The sequence below is a fragment of the Podarcis erhardii genome (genome assembly GCF_964252035.2).
Source record: "Podarcis erhardii genome assembly, chromosome: 4".
NCBI lineage: Eukaryota > Metazoa > Chordata > Lepidosauria > Squamata > Lacertidae > Podarcis > Podarcis erhardii.
In genome coordinates, this window is record NC_138508.1 from 18,212,969 (window position 1) to 18,236,846 (window position 23,878).

At 46.0% G+C, this 23,878-nt stretch overlaps 1 protein-coding gene across 2 annotated transcripts in view; it reads left to right on the forward strand.

The window, feature by feature from the left end:
- The first annotated feature begins 282 nt into the window (after positions 1-282).
- Positions 283-23,878, forward strand: part of PANX1 (pannexin 1) — a 145,759-nt gene continuing 122,163 nt past the window's right edge. Inside the window, exons 1-5 of one of the 2 annotated variants that reach the window (XR_014156155.1) lie at positions 283-665; positions 9,677-9,816; positions 12,320-12,534; positions 13,407-14,077; positions 15,638-17,621. Coding sequence is in view for 1 of the 2 variants with exons in the window: in XM_081860560.1 (XP_081716686.1) it covers positions 485-665; positions 9,677-9,816; positions 12,320-12,534; positions 13,407-14,077; positions 15,638-15,729 (1,299 nt within the window). In the remaining variant the exon portion in view is untranslated. Of the gene's footprint in view, positions 666-9,676; positions 9,817-12,319; positions 12,535-13,406; positions 14,078-15,637; positions 18,551-23,878 lie in introns of those variants that run through there. The other variant, XM_081860560.1, reaches the window with a different exon arrangement.

Sequence of the window (23,878 nt, forward strand, 5' to 3'; positions counted from 1 at the left end):
TGGTGATCTTTGCACACTGGCATCAGTTCGCCTGTCTTCCCAAGTGATGCGTAAAAATTTTCGGAGACACCTTTGGTGGAATCTTTCGAGGAGTTGGAGATGGCGTTAATAAGCGTGCAAACAGCACTCTTTTGAAAGAGCCTCCTCCGCCTCGTCTTCTGGGAAAGCCGGCGGGGGAAGCAGCAGCCCGTTCCCGCCCGGCGACGGGGGGCGTGGAGGGGGCCGGGCGGGGGCGGAGACCTGAGCAGCGCCCTCCCTTCTCTCTCGCGCTCCTGCGCCTCGCCGCCTTGCGAGGGGGCCGCGCGCGCGCGCTAAACAAAGGCAGGCAGGGCGCGCAGGCACCGGGGGGGGGGGGACCCGGCGGAGACCCCCACCAGGGAGCCCGCGGACGAAGCCAGCCCGGAGGAGAGCGCGGGTCCGGCGGGTGGGCGAGAGGCGCTTTGGGTGGTGAGCCGGCAAGCCGCCTGGCCCTCGGCGCGCCACCATGGCCATCGCCCACATCGCCACCGAGTACGTCTTCTCGGACTTCTTGCTGAAGGAGCCGTCGGAGAGCAAGTACAAGGGGCTGCGGCTGGAGCTGGCCGTCGACAAGCTGGTCACCTGCATCGCCGTCGGGCTGCCCCTGCTGCTCATCTCGCTGGCCTTCGCGCAGGAGATCTCCATAGGTAAGGGGGCTGCTGCCCCACCCCGGGGCTGGCACCGCCCGCAGGCCTGGGGAGAGATAGGCACGCATGCTTAGGCACGCACCTTGCGGCGGCGGGGGGGGGGGGGAGCGGCTGTACCGCTCCGGGCTGCAGGGGCGGTAGGGATGTGACTGTACCGCAGCAGCCAACTCCGAGCATCTTTCCTCCCCCCCCCCCCAATAAAATATTTGACGCACAAACACAGCCGGGTAGTTGATAGGCATTGGCATTCAGGGGATGTGCGTGTCACATGGTCCATTATTTGGGGCGGGGCTTACCTGAACACCACCACACCACCTGCCTCAATATTTTATTCAAGTTGGCACCCCTGGACTGTACCACTCCAGACTGCAAGGTTATGGCTTTTTAAATTACTATGGATTCTGAAGGTTGCAAAAGCAAATAATCGGAGCTGTTCTCAATGTAAGGACGCTTGCAATGCAATCCTAATCATAACTCCATGACCCTAGTCAGGTAATCCAGTGGGTTTTAATGGATTAAATCTGCGCAAAGGTGGATAGAACTGAAACAAGTTTTATTGGAGTGGGGAAGCAGAGGCATTGTAGACTGGGGAAATCATTTTTAATACGTTTATATCACAACTTTCAACTATTGGTATTCCTCCTACCCATTTTATTCCTGCAACAAACCTGCGAGGTAGGTCAGGCTGAGAGATAGTGACTGGCCCAGCATTTCCCACTGAGTTTCCAGCTGAGTGAGGATTTGAACCCTGGTTGCCCAGATCCTAGTCCATCACTTTAACCACTACACCACACTGCCTCATCTAATACCATAAGGAAAGGGTATTAGAACAGGTCAGGAAATATGTTTACTAGAAGGTTTCGACTTTTAAGCAGTATATAAAAACTGCGAAAGAAATCTTAAGTCCCAAAGTGCTTTGAGAAGAAGTAAATGGATAGATATACAAGACATTTTATTTTATCACGTTTATTTAAAGTTTTCAGCCTTTTGTCTTCCTAAAGTTGTGTTCAGAGCATTCTAAGGCACATTACTTAAAAGCAGCAAGCTAAAACTTCTGCAACCTCCCTAAAAATGAGCATCGTTTTGTGAAAAGCTCTTAAATCAGTTTTTGTTTTAATTCTTTGTCTGTCTGCCCCCCTCATCTTTACACTTCCACTGACAGTTCAAAGTCCTGCTTTATATATATCTGGGTGTGGAAACGGGCTGTGCTGCCCTTTGATGCATGACTCAACAAAAAGCCACTTACGCTGCATTTTAATAGCCCTGAAGCATTGTTTTGCAGGTTTTTTTAATGAGAGAATTATGCCACAGAGAAGGTGTAGTAGTTACAGTGTTGGCCTAATACCACAGAGGCCAGGGTTCAAATCCCCATGCAGCCATGAAGATCACTTGGGCCACTGAGTCACAGTCCCTCAGCCTGACCTACATCGCAGGGAGATGGGGAGAACACCACTATATGCCACTTTGAGCAACTTGGAGAAAAGATGGGGTAAAAGGTAAAGGTAAAGGGACCCCTGACCGTTAGGTCCAGTTGTGGCCGACTGGGGTTGCGGCGCTCATCTCACTCTATAGGCCGAGGGAGCCAGCATACAGCTTCTGGGTCAAGTGGCCAGCATGACTAAGCCGCTTCTGGCGAACCAGAGCAGCGCACGGAAACGCTGTTTGCCTTCCCTCTGGAGCGGTACCTATTTATCTACTTGCATTTTGATGTGCTTTTGAACTGCTAGGTTGGCAGGAGCAGGGACCAAGCAACGGGAGCTCACTTCATCGCGGGGATTTGAACTGCCGACCTTCTGATCAGCAAGCCTTAGGCTCTGTGGTTTAGACAGAATAAATACACAAATAATAATCACAACATTTTCATTTTGAAAGGGGGATTTTTCTTTTATGCAGGCCAACATTTTGACGAAGCCCAAATCAGCTACATTGCTTGAGCACTTCTCAAATTCCAGGGCATGCCTGTACCAATATCCTTTGTTGCGTGCCTCTTACTTTCAGTTCCATAACAGCTGTTTCTCCTCCTTGTCTCAATGCTGATATCGTCACATGATTTCTTTATAAGCCATGCTTCATCCTCTAGGGCTTCTGTATGGATTGTTGTTTGTTGGTAGCTATGGCTGTTTTCCTTTATTGTAAAGCTGCTTCGAGGAAAAGAGAAATAGATGCCAATGTTTTAAATACTGGAACCGATAGATTTTTGAGACAGAAGACAAAACTTGCATCATCTCCCGGAAGTAAAACAGGGAGATTTCTGGTGGTTGTCTAATCCAGTGTTATCCAAACTCACTTGCCAACAAAAGAATTCCTTGTTTGGGATCCAGCTGCCAAGTCCCTCCCTGTGACCTAGAATCTATTGAACATGTTATTCCCATTGTCTGCAGATCCCGCTAGTAACCTACCCACCCCCAAAGACTCCAGTGACCTATTTATTCCCAACCAATCACTCGCGAATCACAAATCCAATCCAGACAACATAGCAATTTTGGCCCTCGTATTTTTTAGCGCATATGGAGAAGAGATCAGTTTTAGTGCTTCTGTCTTTTTAAGAGCTCTGTATGTAGAATATGGGATGGGATCCGACTTGCCGATCAGAAGGTTGGCGGTTCGAATCCCCAAGACGGGGTGAGCTCCCATTTCTTGGTCCCAGCTCCTGCCAACCTAGCAGTTTGAAAGCACATCAAAGTGCAAGTAGATAAATAGGTACTGCTGTGGCGGGGAAGGTAAACAGTGTTTCCGTGCGCTGCTCTGGTTTGCCAGAAGCGGCTTAGTCATGCTGGCCACATGACCCGGAAGCTGTACGCTGGCTCCCTCGGCCAGTAAAGAGAGATGAGCGCCACAACCCCAGAGTCGGTCACGACTGGTCCTAATGGTCAGGGGTCCCTTTACCTTCCTGTAGAATATATGATATCACCATGCTGCAGGGTTTTGAATAAAATACTCTGTGGTGGAAGGAAGCCCACCAGCCTGCAGTTCAGTGATGACCAAACATAGTCAGTAGTCACAGAATGCTGACTAGAGGAGAATCCAAAGGAGGCCTAAGTCACGATCCTGTCAAGTTTTTCCTTGCACAGTGGGACTTCCCCACTTCCCCACCCTGTGCACTGTTGAAATCTGCTCTCTGGGTTCTCCCACTGGAACAGATTTGGGATGGGTGTGGGGCACACACAGCGGAGAGGAGGGGGATTCCGTTGTGCAAGTGGAAATCCTTGTGTGATGGCATAATGTATACCTATTCAAAGGGTGGCGCTGTGGTGTAAACCACTGAGCCTAGGGCTTGCCAATCAGAAGTTTGGTGGTTCGAATCCCCACAACAGGGTGAGCTCCCGTTGCTCGGTCCCAGATTCTGCCAATTTAGCAGTTCGAAAGCACGTCAAAGTTCTAGTAAATAAATAGGTATCGCTGTGGTGGGAAGGTAAATGGCGTTTCCATGCACTCTGGTTTCCATCACGGTGTCCCGCTGTGCCAGAAGCAGCTTAGTCATGCTGGCCACATGACCCGAAAAAACTGTCTGCGGAGAAACGCCTGCTCCCTTGGCCTGTAAAGTGAGATGAGCGCCACAACCCAGAGTCATCTGCAACTGGACTTAACTGTCAGGGGTCCTTTACCTATTCAAAGTGCTGATTTTGACCTATAGAGCCTTAAACGGTTCAGGACTGAAATACTGCAAGGACCGTCTCTCTCCATATGAACCAACCCAGACCCTGCAATACTCACCTGAGGCCCTTCTTCCTGTGCCTCCTCCGTGTGAGCTCTGAAGGATGACAGCATGAGAATAGGCCTTTTCTGCAGTGGCCCCCTGTTTGTGGGATGCTCTCCCTGGGAAGGTTCAGCTGGCATCTTCATTACGCACCTTTAGGCACCAGGCGAAAATGTTCCTCTTCAACCACTAGCTCAGAGCATGGTCCTGCTAACACCAGGGTTGCAGGTCTGATCCCTGTAAGGGGCAGCTGCGTATTCCTGCATTGCAGGGAATCAAACTAGAAGACCCTCAGGGTCCCTTCCAACTATGACTCTTTGATTCTTAACCAAACCTTGGGCTGATTGACATCCGATGCCCTTTTAAATGTGTTACGGAAGTGGAGGGAGTTATGGGTTGCTTCCGTTTTTGTTTTTATTGTGTTTTTGGTTTTGTTTACATTGTATTTTTATGTTGTGAATCGCCTGAGATCTACGGATGAAGGGCAGTATAAATATAAAACTGATGATAATAATACAGTGGTATTATTCGTTCTGGAGGTCCGTTCTTAACCTGAAACTGTTCTTAACCTGAAGCACCACTTTAGTTAATGGGGTCTCCCGCTGCCGCTGTGCCACGGCTGTGTGATTTCTGTTCTCATCCTGAAGCAAAGTTCTTAACCTGAGGTACTATTTCTGGGTTAGCGGAGTCTGTAACCTGAAGCGTATGTAACCTGAAGCGTCTGAAACCCGAGGTACCACTGTACCTTGATTACTGGGGAACAACAGTGGCAGAGGGCAATTGCAGTCATGTCCTGCTTTTGGGCTTCCCAGGGGCATCTAATTGGCCACTGTGGAAAACAGGATGCTGAACTAAATAGTCTGAGCCAGAAGGAGTGTTATTTTCTCAGTGCTCTAAACCAGGAGAGGACAATGTGGTCCATTCCCAATTGCATTGGAACATTCAATGCATATTATAATTTTGTTGTATACAGAGTTGTGTTTGTTTTGATTCAATTCAATTCACAGTATTCCTTCGTTGTTGGATACTAAACCAGGAGAGGACATTGTGGTCCCCTCTCAATAGTGCTGCACTGCAACTCCCATCATCCTTGACCATTGGGCCATGCTGCCCGGGGCAGATGGGAGTTGCCATTCAACAACATGTGAAAGGCGGCTTGCTAGCTACGCGTGTTCTACATAATAAGCCAACAATAGTAAACACTATTGTTCCTGCTGTAGCTAAACGATGGTTAGAACCTCAGTTCATAGGTTGTCTCCTCTAGGCAATCTCTGAGCAGTAAGCCAGGAACAAACTTCAGCTATAGCTGTTGCTTTGACTGCAGCAAGAAAAACCCATGAGCCCAGGTTCAAATGGTAAACCAAACCATGGCTTAGCCCTGGGTCACGTGGTGGCAACACAGTCAGTATATAAGCACAGGGCCTGTGATCCTTGCTCTGGAACCTGCCCATTCACAGCAAACCACGGTGTGCTTTAGCAATATTAGCTTAGTCTTACATGCAAACTGGGTCTCCAGGTCTCCACCGCAGAGATGCCAAGATTAAGTTTGCTGATCAGCTCACAAATTAATTTCTAATTTGAAGCAGTAATGGAAGTGATATAAATCTGGAAAATAGCTATTGCATCTTCCCAAAGCTGACTTGTCAGTTGAGGAGCATATAAACGAGCAAAACAGGCATTCCAAACTACTTTATGCAGTACTAAGAATAAGCAGCGGGACTTTCCATGATTTAGGAATGACAAAGCCTCACAGCTACCAGAGGTCATGTTTCATGGGGGGGGGGTGTTGAATTTTCATTTGGCTCAAGAGCTACAGCTGCTCTGCACGTCTCCTGGCCCGCACCCGTTGCAACGTTGGATACAGCCATTTCTTCAGTGGAGCATGAGACTCTTAATTTCAGGGTTGTGGGTTCGAGTCACACATTGGGCAAAAGATTCCTGCATTGCAGGGGGTTGGACTAGATGACCCTCGGGATCCCTTCCAAATCTATGACCCTATGAGCGCCCCAGCTCAGAAAAGCTGCTTTTTCCTACCACCCGACCCCATGCTTGTCCTGATTTTTCTCATCCTCCTTTTCACAGCATCTGGGGTTTGGGTGTTGTTGTTTTTGGAGATTCCTATTTAACAGCTAATGATGGGTGTCTGAAGGGTTCACCAGGAACCTCTGATGTTAAGAGAAACCCAGGGTTCAACTGTCGAGCCATCATGCTTACGTGTTTACCCAGCTGCTATTGCAAGAGTATTTAATGTTATTTGGCAGCCCTGATCATCCAGCTTTTCATGGCAGTGCCTAGAATGACAACAGCTTTTGTAGCCATAAAGCTCCCATCTCTCCACTGCCTGGCATTTGGGAAGAAAAGGACCACTGGGACCCATGCCAAGTTGGCTGAGGTTTAAAATAGACCCAGCTAGCTCACATAAACACACTGCTGTACTCATAAGGGAGCCCTGTGACTGCTATGGCATTGATAGGACAACAGCCTTTGAAATTAATGTCAGCTGTGACTCACACTAAATGTTTTCATCTGCACTGTAAACAGGACCCCTAAACTTTTGTTGCTGCACGTTGTCGCTGTGAATGTGGAGATTTATCAGATGTTGGATGCTTACTGACTGCAGCGTACGTTACAAGCATTTGTGACTTCAGCCTTTGTTGTAAAAGGGGATCGTCTTTTGCATAAGTGAATCTGATCAATGCTGGCGCATCCAGCAATAATTATTTCAGGGCTGCCAGGAACTGCAGATATGAGAGGTTTGCACATAAGACATTAGGAAGCCCTGCTGGCCATACCATGTGCAAAGGGAGCTTCCTTCACCTTGTGTTCCGCTTGATATCGGAGGTTCCTGATGAAGCCTTCAGAATCTCATGCCTTTTCATTGGACACATTGGCTATCAGGCGTCTCTGTTTACTTGTTTTATGGCCCGCGGCAGGTGTAATTCGCACTAGGGATCCTCCTTGTCCTTTGTTTATTCCCTGTCACTGAGGAAGCACAGGCCAGTTCAACCTGTGCTGTAGAAAACTGTCTCCCTTCCTTGCATGTCTTCACACACTCAAGAACTAGCTTTTTCTCTACACCCCACACTTTGAAGCTGTCTCCCTGCTGCTACTTCCAGCAACCTTACCCTGTTCACATGCTTCTTCTCTCGACATGCTTCTTTTGGGATGCGGGTGGCGCTGTGGTCTAAACCACTGAGCCTCTTGGGCTTGCCGGTCAGAAGGTCGGCGGTTCGAATCCCCGTGATGGGGTGAGCTCCCGCTGCTCTGTCCCAGCTCCTGCCAACCTAGCAGTTCGAAAGCACGCCAGCGCAAGTAGAAAAGTAGGTACCGTAGTGGCGGGAAGATAAACGTGTGTGTGCTCTGGTTTCCATCACGGTGTTCCGTTGCACCAGAAGCGGTTTAGTCCTGCTGCCCATATGACCCCGAAAGCTGTCTGTGGACAAACGCCGGCTCCCTCGGCCTAAAGCAAGATGAGCTCCGCAACCCCATAGTCACCTTTGACTCGACTTAACCATCCAGGGGTCCTCTACCTCTACCTCTCTTCTTTTCTCTCTGCTCCCTGAAGCACACACCTCTGCTATCTCCGCTGCTTTCCCCTCTCTTCCCTCTGCTTCCCTCCATCTCCTTTCTCTGTTGCTTAGCCTGTATACCTGCCTATGCTGCCCCACCCATGGGTCTTTTATCCTTGCATGGGTGGGGCATGGCAGTGCTCCCCTTGGTGCCCAGCTTCCCAGCTGTGCCCTTCCCTTTCCTGGGCAGATTGACAGCACAGAAAGACAGCTTCTCTGCTGCAACCACTCTCTCTGCACAGAGCTCTGTGCATGCCTGTTTTATACACTACTTCTCAGGTAGGAAACCTGTGACCCTCCTGATATTGTTGGACTACAGTTCCTATCAGCCCCAGCCGGTGGGGCCAATGGTCAGGCATGATGGGAGTTGCCATTTAGCAGCCAAACCCAAAGAGTACAGTGGTACCTCAGGTTACAGACGCTTCAGGTTACAGACTCCGCTAACCCAGAAATAGTACCTTGGGTTAAGAACTTTGCTTCAGGATGAGAACAGAAATCGCGTGGCGGTGGCAGTGGGAGGCCCCATTAGCTAAAGTGGTGCTTCAGGTTAAGAACAGTTTCAGGCTAAGAACAGACCTCCGGAACTTAACCTGAGGTACCACTGTACTCATTAATGGTTCCTCATCATCCTGGGGGGGAAAGCGACACGTGGGGTGTTTCAGGGTTCTTTCCTGGGCCCGTTGTTGTTCAACACCTTTATAAATGACTTGGAAGAAGGAATTGAGGGGGTGCTCATCAAATTTGCAGATGACACCTGTGGCGATCACACAGAGTCCCCGGATGTTTAATGGTCTATTGATCCCTGTGCCACCACTGCCACCCACCAGTTACTCTCTGGTAAAACACTGAGTCCAGTCAGTTGTTAAAAGTGAACCAAAAAAACCAAGTTTATTTTACAACATTAACAAGTTTATGGTTTCTCAGATAATATTCTTGTCAGTATCTTAACTTCAGTTTCTTTACCGGCCTATACCTTCCTAATAGCTTCTGACTGATTATCTTAACTGTTTGACTGACTCCTCTTAACAAATTCTCTCCCTCTCTCACACCAGACGAGCCCAACCCACAGACTTCTCTTCTCTGTCTCTTCTAACTCCAGTCTGTCTTCTCAACTACCCTAACTCTAACTCCCTTCTCCTCCAAAAACCCTCTGTGCTTAAACCTTATACACAATTAACTCTGCCCCCTGGGTTCCCATTGGTTAGTCATTTTACAATTAGTTAACCCTTTCCCTATGAACCCAGTATGATGTCACACACCTAGGAGGGCAAACGCCACAACACCAAACTGAGAAGGGTAGCTAATGCCGCAAAAGACAGAATCATAATTCAAAATGACCATAACAGATTGCAGAACTGGGTCCCAGCTAACAAAATGAAGAAATGACACTCATGTGAAACAAACTGTGTTTTGTAATGGGTTTCACTGTTTCTAACTCCACCTTGCATGTAGAACCTTTCCCATGGGTTCACTGTTTCTAACTCCACCTTGCATGTAGAAAAATCACATGTCAGGAAGATGACTAGGCTTCCTGGTTTTCTGTGTCCTCCCCACCCACTTAAGCATTCAGACATTAACACGTATTTGCTCAGTGCCTGCAGCATGAAATGGTGCAACCTGGGCAAAACTTCCTTTACTTGACCCAGCTGCCTATCAAAATGGGTTCCAAACCCTCCGTTTTTGTATTGTACCCTGTATGTTTCATGCTGTCCCCCTTTTACAGTGCATCCTTCTTTACTTGCTAGGTACCCAGATGAGCTGCTTTTCTCCAAGTACATTTTCCTGGCGCCAGGCTGCTTACGTGGACTCCTACTGCTGGGCGGCTGTACAGCAAAAACAGCTTTCACAGAGCGACTCGGGGCACCTTCCACTCTGGCTTCATAAAGTTTGTATAAATGGCCTTCGTCACCTTCTTTATTCTGGGTAATAAAAACCCAGCTCAGACACCTGAAGCTGTAGCATTGCATTCCCACTGGCATTCATGGTTTTTCTCATGTTAATGTACGAGCTATATTTTCTCTGTGGTTTGATTGTTATGGTTCCTTAGCTGCCTTTTGCCCTAATGCCCCAGAGCTTTTAAACGTGTCATTGTTAGAAGTAGTAGTTTAATTTTTTGAAAAAATAGCAATCATAATCATAATCATAATCCCCTTGACCCAATTATGTCTGTTTCCATTTGAAAGCAGCAAATTATAGGGTAAAAGCTTTCCTAATCTGTGCCGTTTCAAGTAGAATCATTTCATAATTAAATATTCTCTCTCACAACACATATTGAAAGCAGCCTTCCTTGAAACGGGGGCGGGGGGGGTGGGAATGCCAGGAAGAAGAGCTAGCGATGACATCCATACTATAGATTTGAACCACGTTTTACATGAATAGCCTCCCCCAAAGAATTCTGGGAACTGTACTTTATCGTTCACCCGCATTGTCAGTGTGAGGAAAGCAGTATGAGCAGGAGGTCAGTTAGGAAACAGGGGATTGTGTGTAGGTTAACAAAGAAAGCAAGGACACAGTCCCTAGAGGAAATAAATGAGTTGGGACTGTTGTTTATACTTAACAAAAGCTGCTGCGGGCCATGGAAACTTATGTCGCCACGCATTTGTGAATGGGGTCATAGGGCTCTTCACTTGGTTTTGCTAGCAGTCTTTTTGAAGCGCACTCACTTTGCTGTTGTTCTTGCAAGTTTACAGCAGTGCTAGTTCAGAATGATAAAGTGAAAGAGAAGCAGCTGCTTCTTACCTAAAGGAAGCGAGGAATGGGCAGATGAGCTTGCAGGGGAAGAAAACAAGGTCAAGGGGGAAGGTTGAGAGCCAGAAAGCAGCTGAATGCAAATAGGCTTCTCATCTAGTCTTAATTCTCTAGCTGTTACCCAAAGAAAACCACAAAGGGTCCTCTTGGTTGGAGTAAGAGCTCTTCAAGACTGATTTGATTCCCCGACGGTTCCAAAGATTGGACCATTTCCCAGATACAGACTCAATCTGCAGAGGAATAAAGAATGTGTGAGCCAGGCAGCTGACACGGTTTCAGCCTGACCTCAGCTCCACTTCCATGTGTTCCCATACTGCCGCAGCTCCTCTCGTCTAATTTCCCCACACTACATCACAATGGAGTCTGAATTCTCAAGGCACAGCTTAAGATTCCAATTTGCTCTTACAGCCAACGTTCATGTTCTTCCTATCAACCTGTTGTTTTGAGTTGTCCTTCGTCCCAAGGCCATTCACAGCCGTGTGTGATGCAGCAACATCAGTAGTGAGCTGATCAGTCTGCCACTGTTCTTACACCCTCTCTGCTTTGGGTGGCCAACTTTTTTCCATTGGTCCTGCTCCTATCCCTTTTACAGCCTCTGGCATCCCCAAAAAAGAGGACACTTTTGCAGTCATGTTAGCACGATAAGATGCTCTGCATCTGGTTTTTCAGTCTGCTGTTAAAATCACAGCAGCAGTGTCAGCTAAAATGTTGGCACGCTTACTCTTATTTATTCATTTATTTTAAAGACGCTATATTCTGCTCTTTGGTGGTGCTTCCAAGGCAATCAGCCTCAGTCTCTTGCACAGTCCTAGGCAAGTCTACTGAGAAGTATGCCCCTTTAAGTTAGTGGGACCTATTCCCAGATAAGTGTGGACAGGATTGCAGCGAATGATATTATTCGTACGCTTTCCAGACCTGTATCGCAAAATAATCCCAGTATTAGGAATAAAGGAAACTGCCCTATACTGAATCACACCATTGATCTATCTAGCCTGGTTCTGTCTACACTGGTTGGCAGCAGCTGTCCAGGATTTCAGATATTCCCAGCCCGACCTGGAAATGCTGGCGACCTTCTGTTTTGCTTTTTGTTTTTGTTTTCCCCCAATAATATTTATTAAGTTTCATACAAATAAAACACATACTATAAAATCAATGAAACAAAAATAAAATAAAAACAAAAAATAAAAATAAAACAAATATAAGAAATGATAACCAAAAATACAACCACAAACACATAAACAATAAAAATTAATTAATTAATTAAACTTCCAACTTCTCAAACGTATTACTTGACTTCCTCTAATCTCTTCCACCTGAATTTCCTTGTACCTGAATGTAGCCGTTTTCCAATATCATTATTCAAAAATACAATATTCCAATTATAATCAGATTTCTTAACTTTTCTTAACCTCTATGTCTCATTTATTTATTGAGTCCTAATTTAACGCTAGGCCTATTTAGTACCTTCAAGTAACTACTAATCTTTAATATTCGACCTTCTGCATAGAAAGCAAATGCTCTATCATGGAGCCACAAATTCAGTTTGCAAAACGTCTCAGCAGTCCTGCTTGCCTCTTATTATTTAACAGATTGCGGATGGCTCTGAGCTAATTCCTTATCCTCGTTATTTTCTTCCGCAGTTTTTCCCATACATCCTCCTGCTGGTTGCAATCCTCCTGTATCTGCCATGTCTCTTCTGGCGCTTCACCTCAGCCCCCCACCTTTGCTCAGACCTGAAATTTATTATGGAAGAACTCGACAAATCCTATAACAGGGCAATCAAAGCCGCAAACAGCTGCCGCAATGGGGACGTGAGGGGCTCATCTCCGACCATTAATGAGAATATGGCTCAAAGGTAACATCCCACTCCTTTCCATTTTCTAAAATTAAAATGAACTTGAGTTGGAATAATAGGTAAGCTACTCACATCCAGAGTCTGACAACTTCTGGAGGGCCACAGGGCCCCCATTCTTGACTTAGGTAATAGGAGGCTTTTCTTCAGCTGCACCTGCCATCAGAAGTTAGGCAGGTGGCAATCAGAAAAGAGCCTTCTCTGTGGTGGCCCCTCAGTGTTGAAGCACTGTCCTCAGGGCTGCTCACCTGGCTCACCATTTTAATTGAATTTCAAGCAGTTCTCCATTCTGCCATCCCATTTCAACCCCCCACCACACACACCACCATCATTCTCACGAGAGCCAGTGTGGTGTAGTGGTTAAGAGCAGTGGACTTGTAATCTGGTGAACCGGGTTCGCTTCCCTGCTCCTCCACATGCAGCTGCTGGGTGACCTTGGGCCAGTCACACTTCTCTGAAGTCTCTCAGCCTCACTCACCTCACAGAGTGTTTGTTGTGGGGGAGGAAGGGAAAAGGAGATTGTTAGCCGTTAGTTGAGACTCTTTTGGGTAGTGATAAAGCGGGATATCAAATCCAAACTCCTCTTCTTCTTCTTCATGTTGGAGGAAGTAGACTGTCCTGCAAAAGCATGCACTGAACACAGTAGTCTTTGGGGTGCCATGATGCACTCTGTTGTTTTTGCAGTTGCTCTTTCAGGACGTATCTTTTAAAAAAATATGACACTGGTGCTTTAGAATCTGAGCCCTCCCAGTTTCGTGTGTGTGTGTGTGTGTGTGTGTGTGTGTGTGTGTGTTGTACAGCATCTGAGCAAATGAAGTCCTGGTGTAATGGCTCTCGATATTGTCTCTTTGGTGTGTGTCCCCCCCCCCCCCCAGTTTCTGGGAAATATCCGAAAGCCACTTCAAATACCCCATTGTGGAACAGTACCTGAAGACAAAGAAGGGCTCCAAGAGCTTAATAATCAAGTACATTATTTGCCGTTTGCTGACCCTGATGATCATTCTGCTCTCCTGCCTCTACTTGGGATATTACATCAGCCTCTCCTCAATGACCGATGAGTTTATCTGCAACATCAAAACCGGGATATTGAAAAACGACACCACTGTTCCCGAACGCTTCCAGTGCAAACTGATTGCCGTCGGTGTCTTCCAGCTCCTCAGCTATATCAACATCATAGTGTACCTCTTGCTCATGCCCATTGTGGTCTATGCGCTGCTGGTCCCTTTCAGGCAGCGCTCAGACATTCTGCAAGTGTACGAGCTCCTGCCGACGTTTGACGTCCTCAAAGTCAAAACCAAACACTACAACGACTTGAGCCTCTACCTCCTCTTCCTCGAGGAGAACGTCAGCGAGCTTAAATCTTACAAGTGCCTCAAAGTTCTGGAGAACCTGAAAGGCAGCGGTGAGAAGTTCGACCCCATGCAACTCCTGATGAATCTCGGCTCGATTAAAACGGACGTTGCAGATGGCAAGTCAGCCACCGTCAAAGACGGCTCTGGAAAGAAAGCAGAGCCGGAAAAGGCAAACAGTGCGCTAGAACTGAAGGGTAAAGTCGTTTCACTTCGGTTTGCTTCCTTTTATGTTATGCATATATCACTGCTCCTAATATATTGATCAAAGTGGTTTGCAAGTTTTTAAATACCGTATTTTTTGCTCTGTAAGACTCACTTTTTCCCTCCTAAAAAGTAAGGGGAAATGTGTGTGCATCTTATGGAGCGAATGCAGGCTGCGCAGCTATCCCAGAAGCCAGAACAGCAAGAGGGATTGCTGCTTTCACTGCGCAGCGATCCCTCTTGTTGTTCTGGCTTCTGAGATTCAGAATATTTTTTTTCTTGTTTTCCTCCTCCAAAAACTAGGTGCGTCTTATAGAGCGAAAAATACAATACTACACGAAAAGCTATAAAACACTTCATTTTGTTAAGGATTAAAAAACGCCACAGCTAAAACAAGCGAACAGACCTGTGCATTTTGAGGAAGAGGGGTATTAATTGCCTCATACTAATGACTCCAGATAATTTACAAAAGCATATCATAAGTGTAAAGTTATAAAATGCAGCAGCTTAAAACACCGTAAAACAATGCCATTCTGTTGAACCTTTCTACATGTAGACTTAAAGTAGCGTTTGCGATGTGAAGTCATGGATCACACATCCAGTGTGTTTTCACCTTGAAGTAAGCCTGCTGAATTCAAAGGGATTTATTCCCCACCCCCCAAATGTGTACAAGATGGTCACCCCAATGTCTTTAAATTTTAAATACCAGTTAGGAAAGAAATGCTGTGGACTACTACCATGCAAGGCCTTCTTTCAACCTTGCTCCATTCCTGGCGTTATATCCCAGCTATCCTAGAATCTGTGGGTATTTCTCAAATGCCTCTGATATTATTATTATTATTATTATTATTATTATTATTATTATTATTATTATTATACCCAGACTTCACAGAAAAAAAATCAAAATATAAAACCACAAAATATATAATCAAAATAAAAACAACAATTCAATAACCTCCCTAATGTAAGGATCAGGCTACAAACCTGCAGACAGCTAGGGAGGCAACTTCAACAGCCTAGATAGACACATAAAGGTAAAGGGACCCCTGACCATTAGGTACAGTTGTGACCGACTCTGGGGTCGAGGCGCTCATCTCGCTTTATTGGCCGAGGGAGCCGGTGTACAGCTTCCGGGTCATGTGGCCAGCATGACTAAGCCGCTTCTGGCAAACCAGAGCAGCGCATGGAAACACCGTTTACCTTCCTGCCGGAGCGGTACCTATTTATCTACTTGCACTTTGATGTGCTTTCGAACTGCTAGGTTGGCAGGAGCAGGGACTGAGCAATGGGAGCTCACCCCGTTGTGGGGATTCGAACCGCCAACCTTCTCATCGGCAAGTCCTAGGGTCTGTGGTTTAACCCACAGCACCACCCACATCCCAGATAGACACATAGCTACAGTCTTAAACTATATGAAGGACTGGAAGTTCCTCTTTTTTCTCTCTCTCTCACACACATGGACATTGTGTCTGAGGGCAACAAGACTACTTGTTTGTGATTTCTATGGAAAAGGATAACTGAGCTTCCATTTGCCACGACTTGTTGTCTTTCAGATGCAACAGAACAGACGTCACCTGGCAACGGAGCAGAAGCAGGTAAAGAAGACGTCAAACTTCGCCAGAGGCTTCTTGATTCTTCGTGTTGATGGGCCCACATAGCAAATTGTGGATTGTGACTGTTCTTCCCAGTTACTCCAGCATAAGCCATACTGAACACTGGGTGCTCGCCTCATTGTTGAGTGTGTAAGGGGGCTGGGCCTAAGGGCAAACCATAGTTTACAAGCTTTTTATATGCCTATGTTTACATGCCTGCCCAGCCCCTGTGTCTTATGGCCTACTGTTGAGGTTATTTATGCCAGTTCTGTGGGATAGAAACGATGGAAGAAAGCCCACATTGTAAGTAGGACACAGAGAGAAATATACTGGGTGACCCGAAGGAAAAAGGAGTTAGCTCTTCTCACCAATGGAACGCTTGGGGCCTAGTTGTACACAGGTGTGGATATCACAGCATAAGCCTAACTATGTCTACTTTGAAGTAAATCCTATTGAATTTATTGCAAGTTACTCCTAGGTAAGGATTGCAGCCTTAATCACTCTATACTTGAGCCTGGTTTGCATGTGTGCATGTACGCACTTGTTTCCCGTTCGACTAATGACCATGCACTTAAATCCAAGGTAACCAACAACTTGAGCTCTGAAATTAGGAATATTTCATGGACTTGGATCAACGCACATGGCACGAAGAGGTGGACTGAACTGTGGGGATAAGACTGCAGAGGGGGAAATGCTGGGTATTTTTCATGATCTTTCCAAACATGGGGAAATAATGTCATCATTCAGTTGTCTGTCGAAACAAATACGCACCTGCTAAATACATACATATTAATCTGCTGTGGTGTCAAAACCGCCACTGTGATTGCACAGAGGGATGCTATGAGAATATACATAATAATTCAGGTAACGTGGATAAACGGTGCTCCTTGTGTTCTTGTTATTGCTCCTTAGGATTTTCCTGCAATCTTCTGTGTGGAAAATGCTTAGGACTTTCCGTGGTCAGCTGCTACTGTGCTTCCGGGGAAGGTGTCCTACGGTCACCCCTCCCCCTTAGAAAAAACGGTGAAGACAGCCCTAAAAACTGAATTAGGCCTGTTGCTTTTGGAAGTTGACTGACTGCGAAACTGGGCTTTCTTTGCAGCTGGGGTTCCTCCTTGCACAGAGGAACTCCTCATGCGCACAAGTGTAGATCTCTTTCCCATTATATCCAAAGGCGTGGATGTTGCAGGCAGCAGAAGCCAGGGTGCAGCCGTGTGGCATGACAGAAGCAGTAGCAATGGGTGGGGCTGCCTTGTAGGGACCGGAGTCCTCTCAGGTGCTCTTCAAACTGCAAGCAGGAAGACCTCTTTTAAGGACCAGGCTGCTCATTTTGAAAAACACCATTTCAGCGCTATCCGCATTGATGCAGTGTTTTCTTCTATTGCTACTTGTGTTACGCCGGCATCTGTGGAGAACCTTTGTGCCTCCGAATGTCCCTGAGCTACAAGTCCCCTCTTCATGGGCCATGCTGCTGGGGCAGATGGGAGTTGTAGTTTAACAAAGGGCCAGAGGTACCTGTATTAAGGGAGATTTGACAAAGACCTACGATAGGGCTAAAACCAACCTTAACCTTACCAACCGTTGCCTTCAGCATTCAGTGTCAATGGTCTTTTAACAGTGACAAAATTTGCAGCTAACTGTGTGATTATTCGCGGCTTAAAGGGAGGTTTTGTCATGTTCAGCCCAGACACTGAGGTCCAGCTCTGAGCGCCTTCTGGCGAGAAGCACAGCTACAGGGAACCAGGCAGAGGGCCTTCTCGGTAGTGGCGCCCGCCCTGTGGAACAGCCTCCCATCAGATGTCAAGGAAATAAACAACTATCAGTCTGACTTTTAGAAGACATCTGAAGGCAACCCTGTATCGGGAATATTTTTTAAAATGTCTAATGTTTTACCATTTTTTTATGTGTTGTAAGCTGCCTAGAGTGGCTGGGGAAACCCAGCCGGGTATAAATAATAAAGTTATTGTTATTATTATTTACTCGTGGTAAGATGTAGGGGAAGATTGTAGATCTGTAATCCCTGTCCAACACCCAGGATAAAGGACTGCTGTGGCGTTCGTACGGAGACCCCAGTCGTCTCACGGACTATTGACCCGTACACCACTAATGCGCTGCCACCAACCAGGTCCTCCCCAGAAAATCATTTAGTCTCAGTCAGGTTATTAAGTTAACAAAGAAGAGTGTAGTTTATTGCAGACACAGACTAACTGCATTCCAAACGTTGTTTCTCTTTACCTTCTTAGTCTTACTTTATCCTGTCTCTATCTCTTCTACCTCCCCTCACACAAGAAACAATTGCACTGTCTCTCTGTTTCCAACTGCCTGCCAACTGCTTTTCCAACTGCCTTTCCCAACCAACCAACCAACTGACTAAAACCAACCAACTATCCACAACCCAAACCTCGGGCTAAGCCCTTTTATAAACAGGTAGGCTCCGCCTCCAGCTTTCCTATTGGTCCACATACTAACCCTTTCTCTCCCCCTGTACAGACATTTTCAAACAAACGGGCAAACGCCACATCTGCCAATTGCAGTATAGCCTTTGGGACTTTGAAAGCTGCTGCCACTTTTTAGTGCTCTGAAAAGAGAGCTCCCTATGTATATGTATATGTATATGTACATGTACATGTACATGTATATATGTGTGTGCGTGATCATGTTCACTTTGTATAGAAGTATTGCATGGAGTAGACATTGGGGGGCGATTTGCATAAGACGTTGACAGCTTGAAACATTTCAAGGACTATTGCAATTATGTTTGAACAAAATGCCTAACTGCAGTGTGACAACAGTAAGATTTGTCGCATTTGTTGGTGGCTGAACCAAAAGCCATTTATAAAAAGATGTGTGTGAATAAATGTTGCCTCCTTGTGACACGTTTTCTCGAGTCTTTTCTTTGCTGAATGGGAAATGATTTGGAAACAAATAATAAATCTACCAGCAGCACTTGACATTCGCCCCCTGCTCAGGCGTTTCTTTTCAGCAATTAAAGCTCTTTATTTAAAGCTAGCTTGAAATCTAGCTTTTTGTCTGTTAAAAGTGTGCGAAGGATTCAGGAGTCTTCCCACTTGGTTTGATGTGACAAGTGAAATGGTAGCTATCCCCTTTCTTCCATAATTATCACTACAACTAAAGGCCCAACTAGCTTAAAAATAATCTAAAAATTGAGCAACAAAGTAAGTTGGTACTGAAACAGACCTGCAAATTGTGTGTATGTATGTATGTGTGTGTGTGTGTGTGTGTGTATATATATATATATATATATATATATACACTCTAAATTTTTTAATTAAATTTTCTGTTTTACAATGTAAAATACTCATTTTACATCCTTAAGACATAGCTGTCAACGTTTTCCCTTTTTTTAAGGGAAATTCCCTTATTCCAAATAGCATTCCTCGCAAGAAAAGGGAAAAGTTGACAGCTATGCCTTAAGATATCAGTGACTTCCCTTCTTCTCTTTCCATGGTTCATTTTGCATATCACAAATCCCTTCACATTTTACAGAAACTATACCATTCATCGCATCCATCAAAACTTGCTTACACTGTTGAATTTATCTTAATGCTGCCAGCATTTTCAGCTGTACACAGTTGCTGTATTTCTTGCTCCATAAGACGCACTTTTTTCCTCCTAAAAAGTAAGGGGAAATGTCTGTGTGTCTTATGGAACGAAGCCAGCAAGAGCCGCTGCCTCTGACATGCTCTGCGCAGCTCTCCCTTTAAAGCAAGAGACTCTTGCTGGCTTTACAGCGAGGCGGGAGGAGGGACGGACGGCAGCCCCTTCTATCCCTCCTCCCAGCTGACTGTAATTCAAGCAAAGGGGGAGCCACAGCTGCCCGCCACAGGCACGCACAAATGTGAGCTCTCCCTCTCTCTCTCTTCCTTCCTTCATTCCCTCCCTCCCTCTTCCAACTTGAATAAAATATTGGGGGGGGGGCAGGTAAGCCCCACCTCACATACCGTAATTCAGCCTTTCTCAACCTGTGGGTCCCCAGGTGTTGTTGAACTACAACTCCCATCACCCCTAGGTAGCAAGGCCAGAGCTCAGGGAAGACGGGAGTTGAGGTGATGGGAGAATATTTTTTTCTTGTTTTCCTCCTCTAAAAACTAGGTGTGTCTTATGGTCGGGTGCAGAGCGAAAAATGCGGTATTTTCTATATATTCAGTAAAGGTTTTCCAATCTTTTTTAAACGTATGTTCTTCTTGTTCTCTTATTCTATATGTTAAGTCTTCAAGTTGTGCATATTCTGTCAACTTAAGTTGCCATGCTTCTTTAGTTGGGACCTCGCTCGTTTTCCATTTTGGGGCCAGAGCTGCACATTGTTTAGGCAATTCACAGTAGCTCTTCTTGCATTGAATGTGCCAAAACCACAGGAAAATAATGCAGCTCTTTGTAGATTTTAAAGTATAAAAGGAATAGGCTATATTAAGCCACTGATCTTCAAATTGTGTCTTTTGTAGTCGTTGCAATTTCTGCATCTGCCGCCAGGAAATTAATTATGCAGCATTAACTAAATCGTTCTTTTCCTTTCGTATGACGCTAGAGGTGGGGTGAAAATGTCTGACATCCTGCGGGCACAGAGAAGGTGCACAATGGGTGGGGTGGAATCGTGCATACTGAGCACAGGAAGAAAAATAATGAAAATGAGGGTGATTACAGCCCTGAGAATGCTATGTATTCACATAAAACATATGGCAATTTCTGGCTCTCAAGGGAAGCAATCTGCCAAAGACAACTAAGGATCAAATGACCATCCACAGGGGACTCCTGCAAAGCCAGGTGCTAATGCTTGGCACATGTAATCAAGATTCAGAGCTGGTCTACATAGGTTGATAAATCATAGATGTGTGGAGTAGAAAAGTACCCCAGTGGTCATCTAGTCCAACCCCCTGCAATGCAGGAATCTCAGCGCAAGCATCCAGTGTAGATGGCCATCCAATCTCAGCTTGAAAACCTCCAAGGAAGAAAAGTCCACCAGCTTCCAAGGGAGTCCGTTCCACAAACAGTTCTTCCTGGTGTTTATCTGAATTCTCCTTTCTTGTCATTCAAATCTGTTTATTCGGGTCCTGCCCTCTGGGACAGTGGAGAACAAGCTTGGGAGAGTGGGTTGTTGAAAAGGAGCCAAGAGGTCTTCTGCCAGACTTGTGAAGTACCGTAATTTGTTGTTGGGTCTGTGGCCATGACGCTTCGCTTTTGCCTGGACTGTTACTTTCTGTTGTTGCTGTTGTTTAGTTGTTTAGTCGTGTCCGACTCTTCGTGACCCCATGGACCAGAGCACACCAGGCACTCCTGTCTTCCACTGCCTCCTGCAGTTTGGTCAAACTCATGCTGGTAGCTTCGAGAACACTGTCCAACCATCTCGTCCTCTGTCGTCCCCTTCTCCTTGTGCCCTCCATCTTTCCCAACATCAGGGTCTTTCCCAGGAAGTCTTCTCTTCTCATGAGGTGGCCAAAGTATTGGAGCCTCAGCTTCAGGATCTGTCCTTCCAGTGAGCACTCAGGGCTGATTTCCTTCAGAATGGATCGGTTTGATCTTCTTGCAGTCCATGGGACTCTCAAGAGTCTCCTCCAGCACCATAATTCAAAAGCATCCATTCTTCGGCGATCAGCCTTCTTTATGGTCCAGCCCTCACTTCCATACAACACTACTGCGAAAAGCATAGCTTTAACTATACGGGCCTTTGTTGGGAAGGTGATGTCTCTGCTTTTTAAGATGCTGTCTAGGTTTGTCAATGCTTTTCTTGTTACTTTCTGCTTGGTCCAATAAGGCCATTGCTTAGTTAACCAATTTCAATTCTGCTTGCGATGTGACTTTAATTTCTACAGACAAGGTGAAGGGATGGGTCTGTCATTTATAGGCCTGTGACCTCCGCTTTTGTGGGTACCCCAGTGGTTACTATTGTTTTGGCTAAGTAAGAACAGACTTAAATATCATGGCTGTTGTGATTAATTGAAGTAAATTCAATGAACTGCCAACAGATTTCACCAGGGTACCCTCAAATGCCAGCGGTTTAAGAGAGTCAACCTTTGTGCACGTCTCTTCATCCTCTTCCCCAAAACTGAAGCTGCTTCTAGAATCAAAATCACAGAATTGTAGAGTTGGAAGGGACCCGCGAGGGTCCTCTAGTCCAGCCTGCTGCTGTGGAATCCTTGACAGACATCCAGCCTCACATGTGTGTGTGTGCGTGTCTGATTATCCAGGAGATAAAGAGAGAAAAATATTAGGGGGTTACTTGACTCACGGGGGGGGGGGGGGTTCAGTGGATTGAGAGTCAACTGATTGGGAATTGGTTTGTGTAATGAATGATGGGGATGTGTTTTTTTGGGGGGGGTCTTGCTTTCTTTTCCAAAGTTGGACATGTAAATGTGCCCAGTACCAGTGTTCCCCTTCCACACGGGTTATCAGGAGTCTTGGCTAGATGAGGATAACTCCCACGCAATTTGAAAAGAAACTTTTCAGCTTCTGCCTCTGTTCACTTAGAACGCTTTCGCTCAAGACCAATTATAGGGTGTATGATTGCAACTGTGGGACTTGCGAAGAGATGTGGTTTGGAAGTAATTCTATGACTGTCACATCATTTACTTAGCTCCCTGCGTGGGAAGGAATTGAGTGGTTTTTGTTTTTATTTTAATACCACGGTAGAATATTTGGGAAGAACCATCTCCTTTTGCACCTTCTTCCCACTGGCCGAATCACACATCCATATGAATCTTTTCTCCGTCATTTTGTTTAGTTATTTTTAAGTTGAAGACCACAGCTGACAGGCTGACAGTTTCAGAGGCAGGAGACGGGTTGCTTCCTCCTTCCCCTTCCTGTCACCTGCCTGCCCAAAATCGCAACACACACCAACTTTTTGTTTTTCTTCTTGTGGGGGGGAAAGATGCAGTTTTCCAAGAAAACAGTTGTTGTGGCCTGAGTTTGCACATTTATTTATCTCCACAAAGTGTCTTTCGTCTGATGATTCCAGCCTGGCGTAAGATGGGCATAAACACATACTGCAGCTCCACCCACATGCAAATCAGCTCGTTGGGCTTTATTAAAGAAATAGTACACTATCACATTCTACCATGTGGCAGGCCCACTCTCTCGCACCTACAGGTTAACTACCAAACTAAGGCTCGGAACTATAAAGCCCTAAACGGCCTCGGTCCTGTATACCTGAAGGAGCGTCTCCACCCCCATCGTTCAGCCCAAGACACTGAGGTCCAGCGCCAAGGGCCTTCTGGCAGTTCCCTCATTGCGAGAAGTGAGGTTACAGGGAACCAGGCAGAGGGCCTTCTCGGTGGTGGCACCCGCCCTGTGGAACGCCCTCCCTTCAGATGTGAAGGAAATAAGCAGTTATCCTATCTTTAAAAGACATCTGAAGGCAGCCCTGTTTAGGGAAGTTTTTAATATTTAATGCTATATTGTTTTTAACATTCGATTGGGAGCCGCCCAGAGTGGCTAGGGAAACTCAGCCAGATGGCTGGGGTATAAATAAAGTATTATTATTATTATTATTATTATTATTATTATTATTATTATACTTCAGAGTGGGAGTTTGGGGCCAAGTGACAGATCCACTATCCTTCAAGACAACTAGGTGCAGAAATAGCATCACATAGGCCCTAACATTTGATTGGAACGAATTATACCAGTGCCATTTGTCCAACTCTCATTTTTTGAACATAAGCGCCTTGCCTGATAGGAACAAAGGCCCTTCTAGTCCAATGCCCTGTTCTCACATTGGTCAGTCAGATGTCCATGGGTAGCCTGTAAGCAGGACCTGAGCACAACAGCATTCTCCTGCCTGGGATATATTACACACACACACACACACACACTAATAATTTATTATTTGTACCCTGCCCATTTGACTGGGTTTCCCCAGCCACTCTGGACGGCTTCCAACAAAGATTAAAAATACATTAAAATGTCACACATTAAAAACTTCCCTAAACAGGGCTGCCTTCAGATGTCTTCTAAAAGTCTGGTAGTTGTTTATCTCTTTGACATCTGATGGGAGGGTGTTCCACAGGGCGGGCGCCACTACCGAGAAGGCCCTCTGCCTGGTTCCCTGTAACCTCACTTCTCACAGTGAGAGAACCGCCAGAAGGCCCTTGGTGCTGGACCTCAGCGTCTGGGCAGAACAATGGGGGTGGAGACGCTCCTTCAGGTATACTTATTGCATTTATTGCATTTGTATCCTGCATTTTCCTC